The sequence below is a fragment of the Chiloscyllium punctatum genome, chromosome 40 (assembly GCF_047496795.1).
Source record: "Chiloscyllium punctatum isolate Juve2018m chromosome 40, sChiPun1.3, whole genome shotgun sequence".
In the NCBI taxonomy this organism is placed as follows: Eukaryota; Metazoa; Chordata; class Chondrichthyes; order Orectolobiformes; family Hemiscylliidae; genus Chiloscyllium; species Chiloscyllium punctatum.
The window spans coordinates 45,063,099-45,077,863 of record NC_092778.1 but is presented as its reverse complement, the minus strand read 5'-3'; the positions used below and the strand labels follow the sequence as shown (position 1 = coordinate 45,077,863).

The 14,765-nt window shown below is 39.6% G+C and overlaps 1 protein-coding gene across 2 annotated transcripts in view; it reads left to right on the top strand.

Annotated features, from left to right (window-relative positions):
• rhot2 (ras homolog family member T2) overlaps positions 1-14,765 on the top strand; it is a 40,351-nt gene that overhangs the window by 16,182 nt on the left and 9,404 nt on the right. For both annotated transcript variants that reach the window (XM_072559744.1, XM_072559743.1), the window contains exons 6-16: positions 3,356-3,408; positions 4,040-4,148; positions 5,444-5,545; positions 6,842-6,940; positions 10,054-10,162; positions 10,956-11,076; positions 11,616-11,700; positions 11,786-11,931; positions 12,961-13,061; positions 13,886-14,016; positions 14,667-14,747. In XM_072559744.1, the coding sequence (XP_072415845.1) occupies positions 3,356-3,408; positions 4,040-4,148; positions 5,444-5,545; positions 6,842-6,940; positions 10,054-10,162; positions 10,956-11,076; positions 11,616-11,700; positions 11,786-11,931; positions 12,961-13,061; positions 13,886-14,016; positions 14,667-14,747 (1,137 nt within the window). The remainder of the gene's footprint in view (positions 1-3,355; positions 3,409-4,039; positions 4,149-5,443; positions 5,546-6,841; positions 6,941-10,053; positions 10,163-10,955; positions 11,077-11,615; positions 11,701-11,785; positions 11,932-12,960; positions 13,062-13,885; positions 14,017-14,666; positions 14,748-14,765) is intronic.

The window sequence follows — 14,765 nt, the reverse complement described above, 5'->3', positions numbered from 1 at the left end:
TCATATCTAATCAGTCTGTTCAGGGTTGTCGTAACTCAATACTGGAACAGATGGGAATTGAACCTAGACCTCCCGGTCCAGAGGTAGGGCCACTGTCACTAGTTTAGAGAGAACCAGTGTTGGAGCCATAGTTCATAGTTCACAATGATTCAGTGTGGTGACCAATTGTAACATTTCCCAATGTGTAAGGGCTCTTGTTACAAAGAATAGCTCTTGTAGCCCTATCTCTAGTACAGAGTGTTTGAGTTCAAATCCCATCTGCTACAGATATATATTTTAACATGGCTGAACAGGATGATTAAAAAAAATATATTTTCCCATTTATTCATGACACTAAACTATGTATGAGCAGTGATCTCATTGAAACCTACAGCATTCTCACAGGTCATGACAGGGTAGATGTAAATAATGTTTCCCCAGATGGTGAATCTAGAATGAGGGATGCAGTTTCAGAGTATGGGGTACGCATTTCAGACAGAGATGAGGAGAAACATCTTCTGAGTGCAGTGAATCTTCAGAGTTGCCTCTCCCCACGGATGTGTGGAACCTCAATTATTGAGCAGGTTCGAAACAAAAATTGATAAGTATTTGGATACTAATTACATGGTATGGATATGGAGTTAGCATATGAAGTTGGTGTTGAGATAGATGATCAACTTCATCTAACTGTATGCAGGTTTGATGGGCTGAATGGATTACTCCTGCTTCTGTGTCCCTATAAGAAGGCCATTTGAGCCACCAGTGTCCAAACAGCCATCCACTCATTTGCCTATCTAATTCTCTTCATTGCACCCGTTCCCCCCCCACAAAAAGCCTTAATTCCCTTTTGGAAGTTATGCTTGGATTTATTTCCACAATCCTTTCTCATTCGTGATCATCATAACTCACCCTGTTTTAAAAACACATTTGAAGTGGTAAAAAGATGTCATTCAGTCCTTGCAGAAATGCACAGTTTCCTGTGACACAACTCTAATCATCAAATGCATTTGGAAAATTGGAGAGCTACCACAGAGACCTGATACTGCTTGACACTAGCATGTTTGTCTACCTGGGAACTGGAAAGGCTGTTAAATGTTACCTAACACTCATGGCTGGGAGACAGATTTGCAACTGATAAATAGGACATGTATCTTATCTACCTGATATATGATATTGATGTGCTCAATTTCTAACTTTAGAACATGTGTTGGGAAGTCTGTGTGCAGTGGTATCTGGGTCATCCACTCCAGAGGTCTATTTTAGATTGTAATCCACACCTACATGACTGACCGCTTCATATTGCTTTCTCTGTGCGTCACAATACAGAAATCTCTTGCATAGATTTATTTGACAAGATTAATACTGTAGTCAGGAGGATTTCAGTCCAGCTTGACTGTCTAACCTGATTGAAAATTTTTGGTTTTTGTTTTATTTTTGTACATTGTCACCAACCTAAATCCCTGGTTCAAGATCGCCCCAAGTCAGCTTCACAGCATGTCTAGAAAAAGGGGTTCTTTCATTGGTGGTTGACTGTTCAGCAGCTGCCCACTGGTATTTCATTCTGTTTGACTTGGATTGATTGCACAGATTAAGCTTGGTTTTGAAGCAGCAGTTTGTTTTACAGGAACATTATTTCTATTGGTTCAAAATGTAATTCTATCCAGTAAACACATTATATGTGTTAAAATGTTCACTAATCTTTCTTGACATATTAGATTGTCACTTCTGGTTCTTGGCACTCTTGCCTTCTGAGAGAGAAACTGAGAGTTTGGTTTTCACTCCAGTGCAGTACAGAGGGAGCGTTGCACTTGTTGAAGGTGCCACCCTGCAGATGAAATTGAAACTGATCATCTTAATGGGTGGACGTCAAAAATAAGATGATCATTGTTTCAAAAGAGGACAGTTTTAACTGTTGTTCTGGCTAATAATTATCTCTCTAACAACATTGATAAAATGGATTATCTGGTTATTTTGTTAAAAGTCACTCGACACCAGATTATGGTGCAGCAGGTTTATTTGAAATCACAAGTTTTCAGAATGCTGCCCCTTCATCAGATGAAGTCTGAAGTCTCACACTGGTACCATCATAGTTATTTTGTTGTTCGTGGGAACTTTGTTATATACAAATTGGCTGCCATGTTTCCTAAATTGCATCAATGACAACAGTTCAGAAGTATTTCGTTGGCTGTAAATCACTTAGAATTTCCTGAAGTTGTGAAAAGCAATATAGAAATGCAAATTTTGGTATCTCAGTTATTACTGGATTAGCCAAGGAATCACGTTCACTTGCTAACCTGGAAAATTGAATTGAATCAACCTGTCACCAGCTGACCAGGCCATTGGTTTGGCAGGCTCTCTTCCCCAAAGGGCAGCAGTGAACCAGTCAGGTTTTTAATTAGTTATTCTAGCTTTAGTCATAAAATATATTTGTTGAGTTTGATTTCACAACTTGCCCTGGTAGGATTTGATCTCATCAACTCAGTGACAGCCCCTAGCTGGATACGAATATGTACGCTAACATTACAATCCCAATCTTGGGTACATACAAATTGATTGGAAATTCTGGGTTTGACAATTGTTAATTTTGTTAAAACACATTCTGTTAGCTAGATGTTACAATTATCAAGAAAGACTGAACAGTTTGGGGCTGTATTCCCTGGAAAAGATCATATGGAGGGGGGGGGGAATGGCAGTGAAGAGGTGGAGGACAAATCAATAGAGGCCTTTAAAATAATGAAGGGACTTAATGGACTAGATGTAAGTTCAAAATGTTTCCATTTATGGGTAAGACCAAAACCAAGAGCCACACATATATGAGAGTCATTAATAAGTCCAACAAAGAGTTCTGGAGAAACATTGTTTCTCAGTAGTGAGATTGTGGAATCTAACCAGCATAGGTTATGGTTTAAATTAATATTACTGACACAAGAGTTTAAAGTTAGATAAAGGCATGAAACGAAGAGTGGAGGAAGGAGGTTTGTGTTGAGTATAAACATCTACATGGACTAGCTGGGCCAAATGACCCATTCTGTGCCTTCAATTATTTATAATATTCCAAGAATCTCCCACATACTTTGGACTTTGTAATTTCCCAATTCAAATATAAATCATAACAGTGTAATAAGGATTTAAGAAAACGGGAAATGAATTTTGCAAATAACAATGGAAATTGGATTCTCCAATGGTAAAATAAAATTTACTCCAACTGGGTCTGAGTTTATTGAAGGTTAAGAATTGGTGAAACAAGCACCAGGGTGTGCTGGAATAAACAAGTTAAATATGTCTCATTTTTGTCTGGGTGAATCCAGCAATCCCCAATTCAGTTGTTTAGTTGTACTCCAGGTGAAAGTGTCAAACTCTTGTTATTTTTTTTCAGATCCAAAGTAAATGGATTCCATTGGTAAATGGAAACACTGAACAGGGCAATAGGTAAGTCAACATTTTTTGGACAAAGTCAGAAATCACACGACACCAGGTAATAGTCTAAAAGCTTTCCATTCGGGGCTGCACTCCAAAAGCTGTGATTTCAAATAAGCCTGCTGGACTATAACCTGGTGTCATGTGATTTCTGACTTTGTCCACTCCAGTCCAATACCGGCACCTCCACAACATTTTCTGGAGCTGACTGCGGGGACACTGGGAAGTGGCAGTTTCAGTTTGAGCTTCCCATTGCTGCAAATTAATAGTGGTATTAATTGGAATAGGGAAAGCCATTCTGTCCCTTGGAAATACAGTGCCATGCTGGAATTCTCTCCATTAAATTCCTTCCTCAGTCTTTTCTCCACCTTAATACCCACTTTTTTTTTTCCTTCTTTCAGACCCATCGTTAACACTCAATAATATTATCTGTCTTACTGATTTTTGTTTTTTGATTTTACTTCTAGAAGCACCTCGGGATTTTTAAACTGTATTACATGTGCTTTATAAATGTAAATGACATGCCTGAAATTTCTTAGAGTAAAGCTTTCTGGTGCAGTTGGTCAGTTACCACATGTTTCTATCATTTATTTGATTTTTCAGACAGCTCTTTTGTTTGATTACTTATATATGTTTCTCCCAGAATTCCAGTAATCCTGGTAGGTAACAAATCAGACCTACAAGGAACCAGTTCCATGGAAACAATTCTGCCTATCATGAACCAGTTTATGGAAATTGAAACTTGTGTGGAGGTGAGACCCACAATATGAAATTTTCTGATTTTGCTGATTGTAGCTTTGGGAACTAAACAGACTGTTGTCCCAATAAAATAATATTTTAAAGATATTCTTGGCTTTAGGCAGCAATAAGTAGGATTATGTGAGGTCCATTTGGCCTCTTGAGCCTGTTCTGCTGTTCAGTAAGATCACAGTCAATCTGATGGTGCCTCACTGAATTTAATTTGCCAGGACACTGGTGCCTGTGTGGTTCAAGTGACAGCTCTTTTAATGGTACTGATGCCCCCTTTCTCCAGTACTAGTGGTAGTACCTCATGAATTTAAACTCATTCCTCCCACAGTTAGGAGTTTAATTCCTTGATCTTATTCAGCCTCTGTAAATTTGTTTGTAGCTTAGGTAGTAATTCAAAGATTTTTGTTCTCCATTTAATTTAGTGCTTTGCTCCTTCTGTTCCCTTCGCAGAAGAGCCTTTTTCTTAGTCCTACCTATTGTTGGTGGTGCCCATGTGAATTATGATAACTAATTCCTTCCTTTCCTATTCCAATGTGTTCTCCAATGTAGAGGGGCTTTCCTTAACCCTGGCATTGTACAAGTAACACATCCTTCTGGGCTTGATTTTGGATGCAGACAAAAGTGACTGTCCCCCTCAACTACTGCAACACTCATTTATACTCCAAACCCAACTTGAATAGCCCTGTAGACCTCAATAGTGTTGTCAGTTCATTCATCTTCCCTGCGATACACTGACCAGGCCAGTTATCCCATCCCTTTTCGGCCTGTGGAGCTACTCTTACAATTTGTTCAGTTCATTTCAAGGGAAGCTAAGAGTCAATCATGTTGTGTACAGATCCAGATCAGGTAAGGATGGTATGTTTCCTTCATTGAAGAACACTGAGTCTTCCTGGTTTAAACAAGTGTCTTTTTGTGACAAATTCCAGACATTTTGATTTTCACTGATTGGTAAATGCAGACATGGGCTGAAAGCTGTTTGGCAGAAGGCTGCAGTAAATTTAAATCTTTTGGATGTATTGAGATTCACTTTCCCACCCAGGAGAAGACAATAAATGTCTCCTAGTAACCAGTCAAGTCCATGCCATCATAGGGCATTAGAACAGGGATTCTTATTTAGTTCCTGAACTTGGATCTCCTATGATCTGTAATGTGACTCAACCCAGTTGGCTCACCATATTTATGTCTGGTTAATGGGCAGCAGTGGAAGATGCTGGGAAAACTGGCGTTTTGATTATATCTGTGGGGTACTCCCCTGCCTCCTGTTGTTTCACATATTATGCTATTTTATATCTTGCAGTGTTCTGCTAAGAATCTAAAGAATATTTCAGAGCTGTTCTTCTATGCACAGAAGGCTGTCCTGCACCCAACTGCACCTCTATATAGCCCAGAAGATAAACAGGTAACATACAAAGCAATGTTACTTTACCTTGGACAGTTTTATGCCTTTGAACCTTGCTCAGAAATCAGTCCTTATACTCTGTTGTCACTTTTGTCAATAATTGTCCCAGCCTCATTTTGTGTTAGCAAAGAAGTGCAATTTGAAGCTATTAAAGGTGTTGCCGTTTTGGATGAGGTGTTAAGCCAAAGCCCTGTCTGATGGCTATTAAAGATCTGATAGCATCATACAAAGAGCAGCAGAGTTTTCTTAGTGTCCTGGCCATATTTATTCCTCCACCAATCCCTAACTCTGTCATCTTTATCTCATGGGACTTTGTATTCAAATTGACTGTTCAGTTACATAATCACAAGGACCATGCTTCATCAGCCTAAAATGCCCTGAGGTCATTAACTATGCCATATAAGCTCAAAGCAGTTTTTTCCATTCTTTGTATTTACTTCATCAGATTGGCCTTATACTTTTAAGAATGAACTTGGTTGTCTTGATCTTGAGCATTCTGGACTGTGTTTAATCCAAGCTATGTTAACTGTTAGACCATTGCAGGGGCTGATACTGAGTTTCAGAACTGCTTTTAAATCTAATTGCCTCACTAATAGGAGGGAGAAGGGGAAAACTGGAAGCCTTTAACTCTTTCATGTTACAAAGGCTGTGTACTTTACTCCTAGTGTGGCAATTTAAGAATTCCAATTCAGTTTTTGTTTATTTAAAAAAAACTGAAATTAGAAAGCTGGTATTGGTAACAGTGGCTCTGACGCAGTCTCCTTGTCTTAGAAACCCTGATTAGTTCACTGATCTCCTTCAGGGAAGAAATTCTCATGTCTTGACCCTGTGTGACTCCAGTCCCTTAATATATTGTGGGTTATTCCTTTTGTCCCCTCAGATAGGCTAGCATGCCCCTTGATTATATGAAACTGCATCAACAGATGCAGTGTTTCAAGAAAAAGATCCATGACCACCACCACCTCACGGTAACTAGGGTTTGGCAAGAAATGCCAATGCCACCTACGTAGAGATTTTTAAAAATAAGTGTTTTACACCAATTGTTTAAGCAAATAATCTCTGCTGGAAGGCACCTAAAAGTGGGAAGGAAAAGCGCACTGATTCATCTGAAGGGATTTATAGGTACGTGAAGGACTGTGTTGCTGTTTTTTTTTGTCAATCTTGTCTAGATCTAATTACTTAGCAAGTCTCCAACCAATAAGTTTCCAGCCTATACAAAATTGTTTTCAGACTGCAAGTGACATCAGTGAGATTGCCCATTTGTCCCTGGCTAACAAAGCTTTGTGTGTGTTTCAGCTGAAACCATTATGTGTTCAAGCCCTGACTCGGATCTTCCACATTTCTGATCAGGACAATGACGGAATTCTCAATGACACAGAGATGAGCTTCTTTCAGGTAATTTTCGATGTATAATGCAGTGGACTAACTTAATGTACTTCGTGCTGCTCCTATCACAGTCCGTAGCAGAAAAAGGGCATTTGGCCTGTTGAAACTTGCCTCTCTAGCATTAATATTCTGAACACATTTGTCCCTAATACTGGACTTATCTACCTTTCCTTGAAAAGAACTGGAAATGACATCACCAACCTTAAGAATCCAAGACCTATAAATAGAGAGGTGGGACATATCACCAGCGCTTCACTAGAAACTCTCTCTGATAATGTTACTAGTCTGAAAACAAATCTTCCAGCTCAGCGAGCTAATTTACATACTTATCATCAACCTGAGCTACAAATTTTCTCAAAAAACTGTACCTTGCTATTTATTCCAAATTTTATCACTCTTTAGTTAAAGAGCTTTTGCTGTATTTGATTATAACTTTGCTTTGATCTATTTTAATCTGTTTTGACCTGGTGTATGCCATTGAATATTTTGTAACTCCTCTTACATGGGAACAGTGTGGTTGGTAATTCCAGCCTGTCTCAGCATTTGCTGTTCAGGGAGCAAATCCTATCACAGCAGCTGGTGGAATCAAATCCTGCCGTGGTGGATAGTGCAATATGCATTCAATATCTGGAATTAAGAATCTACTGATGACCATGAAACCATGGTTGTTAGAAAAACTCATTTGATTCATTGGCCTTCAGGGAAGGAAATCTGATATCCTCCTGGCCTAGCCTACCTGAATCCAGACCCACAGAAATGTAGTTGACTCTCAATTGCCCTCTGAAATGGCCTGGCAAGCCAGTTGTATCAATTGCCACAAAGCCTCTACAAAGGAATAAAACAGGAAGGACCATCTGGCATTGACCAAGGCACCAGAAAAGGCAACAGCTGAAACAACCCTGCTAAGTCCTCCTTACTAATAACTGGGTTTGCGCCAAAATTTGGAGAGCTGTTTCACAGACTAGTTAAGGAACAGCCTATCATTGTAAGGTGTAATCCATGAGAATGACAATGTCCGAAACATCACCTTCACCATCTCTGAACATGTCCTGTCCCTCAGGTAGGTCATACCCAGCGGAGATGGTGGCACAGTGGTATACAGTCAGGCGTGAGTCCTCAACATTGATTCTGGACCCCATGAGGTATTATGGCTTCAGATTAAACATAGGCAAATAAATCACCTGCTGATTACCATGTACTGTCCTCTCTCAGCTGCTGAATCAGTACTACTCCATGTTGAATTACACTCCGAGGAAGCACTGAGCGTGACAAGAGCGCAAATTATATTCTGGGTGGAGATTTCAGTGTTTATCACCAAAAGTGGCTCAGCAGCAGGGCTGCTGATTGGGCTGCTCCAGTCCCTAAAGGACATAACTGCTAGACTGGTTTTTCAAGTGATGAGGGAACCAACAAGAAGGGAAAAACATACTTGACCTCATCCTTAACAATCTGTCAGCTGCAGATGCATCTGTCCATTATAGTATCAGTCCGAGTGGTCACTGCACGTCCTTGTGCACCCAATGTCCTGCCTTCACGTTGAGAATAACCTCCAATGTGTTATGTGGATAGACTGGATCACTGGATAGACTTCAAATGGATCTAGCAACTCAAGACTGGGCATTCATAAGATGTTCTGGCCATCAACAGCAGCAGAGCTATACTCCAGCGCAATCTGCAACTTCATAGCGCAGCATATCCCAAATCAACCATTACCATCAATTCATGGGATTAACCCCATGTTAATGTTATTTTGTTAAGCATTTCAGTAGAGTTACAGTTAAGCCTAATTCTTTTAAAGTTATTTTGTCTGTGTCTTAACTACACTATAAAAGTAGTGTGTTTTGCTTAAATCGAATTGCACCTTCCATTGAAATAAGTAGTAGTTAGGGTCTAGGCTATTAATATTTTGAGGGTGGCTTACCCTGGTCCATGACAGATTAAAAAAAATCTACTTCTGTCAGTCTTGTTCTAATTGAAATACTGTGGTGTCAAGATGACCATGCTTTCCTTGTCTGGGATGGCTTTAGGTTTCATGGAGGGTTGATAATTAAAAATATTGTTTGGTTCTTCTAATTTCACTTCTGTCTCAGTCCAAATACATCAATGGTCAATACAACTACAGCAGGTATTGTTACCATGTGACAGCATCACTGTAAAAGTGGTCCATTCTCCAGGACCCAAAGTTCATCAAGAACATACGCATCAGAAGCAGTCAGTGGTTGAAGGTGGTGATGGGTATAAGAAACTCGGAAGCAGGGAAAGCATCAGTGCCCAGGGTTTCTGTCCCTGGTCTGACATCCCCTGCTCATCCACCTGTCTGCCTCAGTTGTTAACCTTGCAATTAAACTCTACAGCCTCTTAACTTTGTATGAAATGCTTTCTCTGTGGATACGGAGCTTTATGTTTGCTAATGTTTTCTCCAAATTGCTTTTAAAATCTTCACAATTTCTTATTAGAATTTCATTGTACAGTAGCTCTTTCAGGCTACCATTTTAAAACCACGTGCAAAAGAACCAGAAAGATGATGAGAATTTTGTTTCACAGAGAGCTGGTATGATCCACTAAAGTCTGAAAGGGTGATAGAAGCGGGTGAAGTAGTAATTTGCAAATCTATTTTATTTATTTCCTTTGAAAAGCTATGGGATAAAACTGGGGTTGGGACTCATTGAATAAATAATTTTTTCAAGGATCTGGCAAGGGCATCATAGACTGGCCGCCTTCTCTCTTGTAAGGTTCCAAGATTGGGGATTTGCTAATGTTGCAATTCACTTGGTGCCTTTCTCCCACCTTCTCCCTGGAACCCTACACGCTGTTTATTTTCTAATTCCCTTTTGAATGCTTCAATTGAAAGTGAGGACTGCAGATGCTGGAAATCAGAGTCAAAATTGTGATGCTGGAAAAGCACAGCAGGTCAGGCAGCATCCGAAAAACAAGAGAATCAATGTTTCGGGCATAGGCCCTTCGTCAGATTACTGGTATAATGGAGACTGAGTTAGTTACTATGTTTTGTATCAGCATCAAACCGTAAATGCAAACATCCTGCACAAATGTGCACAATTTCAGAACCTAATCAGCACACTCAGGTTTGACCTCGCTCTGTATTTTCCGATTTCTTTATTCAGAAATACTGTTTCAGGAACCCCTTATCACCTCAAGCTTTGGAAGATGTTAAAACCGTGGTCTGGAAAAACACACCTGATGGAATCATGGATGACGGGCTGACATTAAGTGGTATGTTGTGTACAATTTAAACATAGCACAAATATAAGAGTGTTTCTTCTTTCAGAGAAGGGGAGAGCTTCCTCTGTCCCTAGTTCTGGAATATTTGAGTAAAGGCTTGTAGAATGTACCTGAACTGTACCTGATTCCTGATAGTCAAAGGGAACTTCACCCCCTCAGAATAGACTACCAGCTGATAATCCTCTTCTGATTGGAATGTGTTTGTTTCAGACCTGACATGGTTGAGATTTACCAGGCTATGGAGACAGATCACTGGAGAGAAGTTGACTAGATTGACACAGACTTGATGGGTATCTGTTCAGTCTTCAAAATAAACTTTGTAATTATTTGATTTATTGATCTGTTACTGAATAGTATATTCCTGCAATTCAGGGACAAATCCTAGAGTAACCATTACCTCATAACAGAACTGTATTGAACTTCCAGACTTTGAGCATATTAGCTGATAAAGACTCTGCCTGGTCTGCCTTCCTGATACTTGGTACAGTTCACAGCAATCTTTCCTTTTGCCCCCACTCTATTTTTTTCTCCTCCCACCTGCTCACTCAAGGCAGTATGTTTGTGTATGAATTACTTGAAGGATCCCTCAATGCACTGTTATCTGGTCATTGTGTGTGTGAATCATTAGTTTATCATGCAGAGTACAAAGTTGTGACATTTTGCCATTGGTAAATTAGGTGGTGATGTTTTCTGATTTTAAAAAGGCAGAGCTGTCAGTTTGAAAATGCTGCCTGTGTCTTACTAAATCTGTTCTGTGAATGTCCCTCCAATTCCTCCCTTCCAGGTTTCCTGTTCTTAAACATGTTGTTTATCCAGCGAGGAAGACATGAAACCACTTGGACTGTTCTACGGAAGTTTGGCTACGACGATAACTTGGAAATGACCGACGACTATCTGCACCCTCAGTAAGTATCAATAAAGTATCAGTCAACTGAGTATGGAGTGATATTATCACATTTCTGGGAATGCTGCTGTATAAATTTAGAATAGAGTATAATAGCAGATGTTGTTATGGACAGACTGGCACTTAGAACAATTAATGTCACAAACTGAAGTTAACAGGATCCCCATAAGGTGCTATTAATAATTCCACAAAGAAGCTTAAAGTACTTGAGATATAAGGACAGTGTGAATTTCTGTGTTTGTTTTTTCTACATTCTATGAATTTGAGTCTGAAGTGTAGAAGAATAATTGACTCTGACACTGGTTTTTAGCTGACTTGATGGCCTTGTGAGTAAATGGAATTGTTGATCAAATTGTGTCCTGATCTGATAGGCATCACTTCCAACCATAAGACTGGGTATAGAGGATACTTCAGTCCCTTCCCATTTGTTTCATTTTAGACCATACAGTTCATTAACCCAACAATCACTATCATTGCTATTGTGACTAAAGTAATTTTTGCAGGAATCTATAATTCACCAGGTGCATACCTCCCTTGCAGGTTGCGAGTTCCTTACCAATGTACAACTGAGTTGAATTACTGCACCTACATGTTCCTGCAACAAATCTTTGAGAAATATGATGTAGTAAGTAGCTTTTCCTTTAATCCTACAGCAAGGTTTAGAGAGAGTGGCATATCTCCTGTCTCATCTATGATTTCATTACGCACAGGATAATGATGGTGTTCTGTCTCCAATTGAACTGAAGAACTTATTTAGTGTGTATCCTTATTTTCCCTGGGGCCCCGAAGTATTTAATACAGTGTGCACGGACGAGAGGGGCTGGATCTCTCTTCATGGTTACCTATGTTATTGGACGTAAGTATTGTTTGTAACTGTCTGTTTGCCAATGCTCTTAACATTCCTGAGGTGGTAGTTACACCTTTTTGAAGGGACTGAGATGTACAATCTTTTCAATTGACTACCCTAGACATTTAAATCAGCCAAAGATCAAGAGTCCAAATACCAGGAGTGACATATAAAATAAAACCTTTAACTGGCATACTTTTCACCCCAAATATAGTGCAATGGGCGGTTTATCCACAGGAGATGGCTGAAGTTGACAGTGTTAGCCATAGCTCAGTGTTTATCACTCTCTCCGAAGTCAGAAGATTGAGTTCAAACCTATCACCACAGATTTCAGTGCAAAATCATGGCTGACACTCCAGTCAGTTCTGAGGGAGCTTAAACCAGGGCTCTAACAGCCTCAACATGTTGTGAAATGATCTCTCAGCACATTATGACAAGCAAGTGGAGTTATCCCTGGTGTTAGGACAATAATTATCATTCAACCAATATCACTAAAACAGATTATCTGTTCACTTATTTCTTTACTGTTTGTAGGAGCTTTCTGGACAAAACTGGTTGGCCTGTTTCCTACATTATAAAAGTGACAACAATTCAGTGGTACTTAATTGGTTATGAAGAGCTTTGGGATGCTTCCAGTTTGTCTGACTGCGTAAATGTAAAATCTCTCTTTGCATACGGGTTAAAGAGACAATGAGGATGCACTTCTAGGGAGAAAGCAGTTTAGGAATTTGATGATAGCCATGTAGGTTTGTTTTTAGTTTTATGAATGGGGCAGTAGGATTGTTGGGTTCCCTGTCACGACTTTACTCCACTCCTAATCAGTTAGCCCCACCACCCTGTCACTGCATCTTAGTATTCCCTCTCTCCTGCATTCCATTCAAATCCTTTGGTTTTTAGTTAATTATTTCTTGGACTGCAAGAAACTTGAATTGGCTTCCTCTGATCACAGGCCCTGTTAAGGTTTACTGTTTGCCTCCTGGCCTAGGCTCCATATTAAGTGAGAAGCAGCTCACTTCCCTTTTGTCTTTTCCCTAATAGGTTCATAGCTTACCTGGATGTCCATCGCTGTATGGAGTATTTAGGATATATGGGATATACCACCATCATGGAGCAAGAATCCCAAACTGCAGCCATCACAGGTAGGGAGCAGCACCTGGCAGAGTGGGAGAGTATCCTACAGCCTTAGCTGGTGTTCATTGTGTAGGGATCTCAATGAGAGCTGATATAAGGAGGGGATTGGAGTAGAACTCAACTATATAATTCCTGAGAATACCTTTGGGGTGTAGAAAGATCAAATAGGTCTTTGTACCATATCTGAATATTGAGTGGAAGATAAAGGAGTGATCTAATTGAGGTATTTAAAATGATTAAATAATTTAATAAAGTAAATAGAGAAAAATTATTTCCTTTCATCCAGTATTTAAAACTTCGGACAAATCTTTAAAATATAACTCAATTGTTCAGAGATAATGAATTTTCGCAAGTGGAATGGAAACTTGGACCTCTTTCCGTCTGTATTTCTCTCCTCATCCCCCAAACCCTACAAACAAATTGCAGAGATTGGCAAGTGAATTAACAATTTCAAAACTTGAGATTTTGTTAGGCATTTATAGTCAGGGTTTCGATCCACTGCAATCATTGGAGGCAAGGTGCAGGTCAGCAATGATCAGACCGAACAATGGAACAGGCTCAAGAGGCTGAACATTTCCTCCCATTACCACATCCTCTGATACAATACTGTATTGGCCACTGAAATTAATTGAGTTTGTATAAGGAACAGCCACTGGGCAGGACCTGAGAGACCAATTCCTGTCACACTGGTATCTTCACAAATGGAATAAATTGCTGTCTCCTGCTCCTACATAATACCCAAGCTTAATGTTGCTAAAAAATCCATATGGATTTCTCTACCTGTCATTGCACCAATCAGTTAAAGCTTTTTATCTTAAAATAACTGTTTCAGTGACTCGGAGTAAGAAGCTGGATTTGGAGAAAGGACAGACTCAAAGGAATGTGTTTCTTTGTAAAGTAATCGGACCAAAGGGCACTGGGAAAACTGCATTTCTGCAGGCCTTTTTGGGGCGGAGCTTGAAGGTACGTTTAATAATTCTCCAACTTCCAATTCCACTGAGGAATATTTGCACAGAACATGCCATTTCTCTCTGCCTCATATCCTTAGTTTCAAATCCCTCCATTGCCTTTCTCCTCACTGAGCAACCTCCAGCTTCTGAGACATTGTATTCCTCTGGTTCTGGTCTTGAGTATCCTGGTTTTAATCACTTCTTCATTGACAACCTCAGCTCTGAAATTCCTTCTCTAAACTCTCTGCATTTAAGAAGCTCCTTAAAACCTGTAATTTTGGTTACACTATTTTTCTCCTCTTCTGAAATCTTCTAATGTGGCTTGGTGTCAAGTTTTGTTTGATAATGCTCTTCTGTTACTCTGTTAAATGTTATATAAATGAAGGTATGAATTATTTATTCCTTAATTAGCACTGGATCCGAATCCTGGAATTTCCTACCAAAACTTATCATAAAAGTGTGGATTGCAATGCGTCAAGAAGCTCCATTGGGGCAGTTGGAATGGGCATTAAATGCAGCTTTGTCAGTGTTGCTCATGTATTAAGAGAAAAAATGAATGCACATAACGCATACTGCAATGCCAAACAAATCAGATATTCATGCTGTAAAATAAGCTCCGGATCATGATACTTCTTTACAAGGTTACTGTCCTTTTTATTTCAGATGCAGAATGAGATGGGCAGAGATGTCTCTGATTTCACAATCAACACCGTGCAAATCAACAATCAGGACAAGTATCTAATAGTGAGCTCTGGGGTCTTA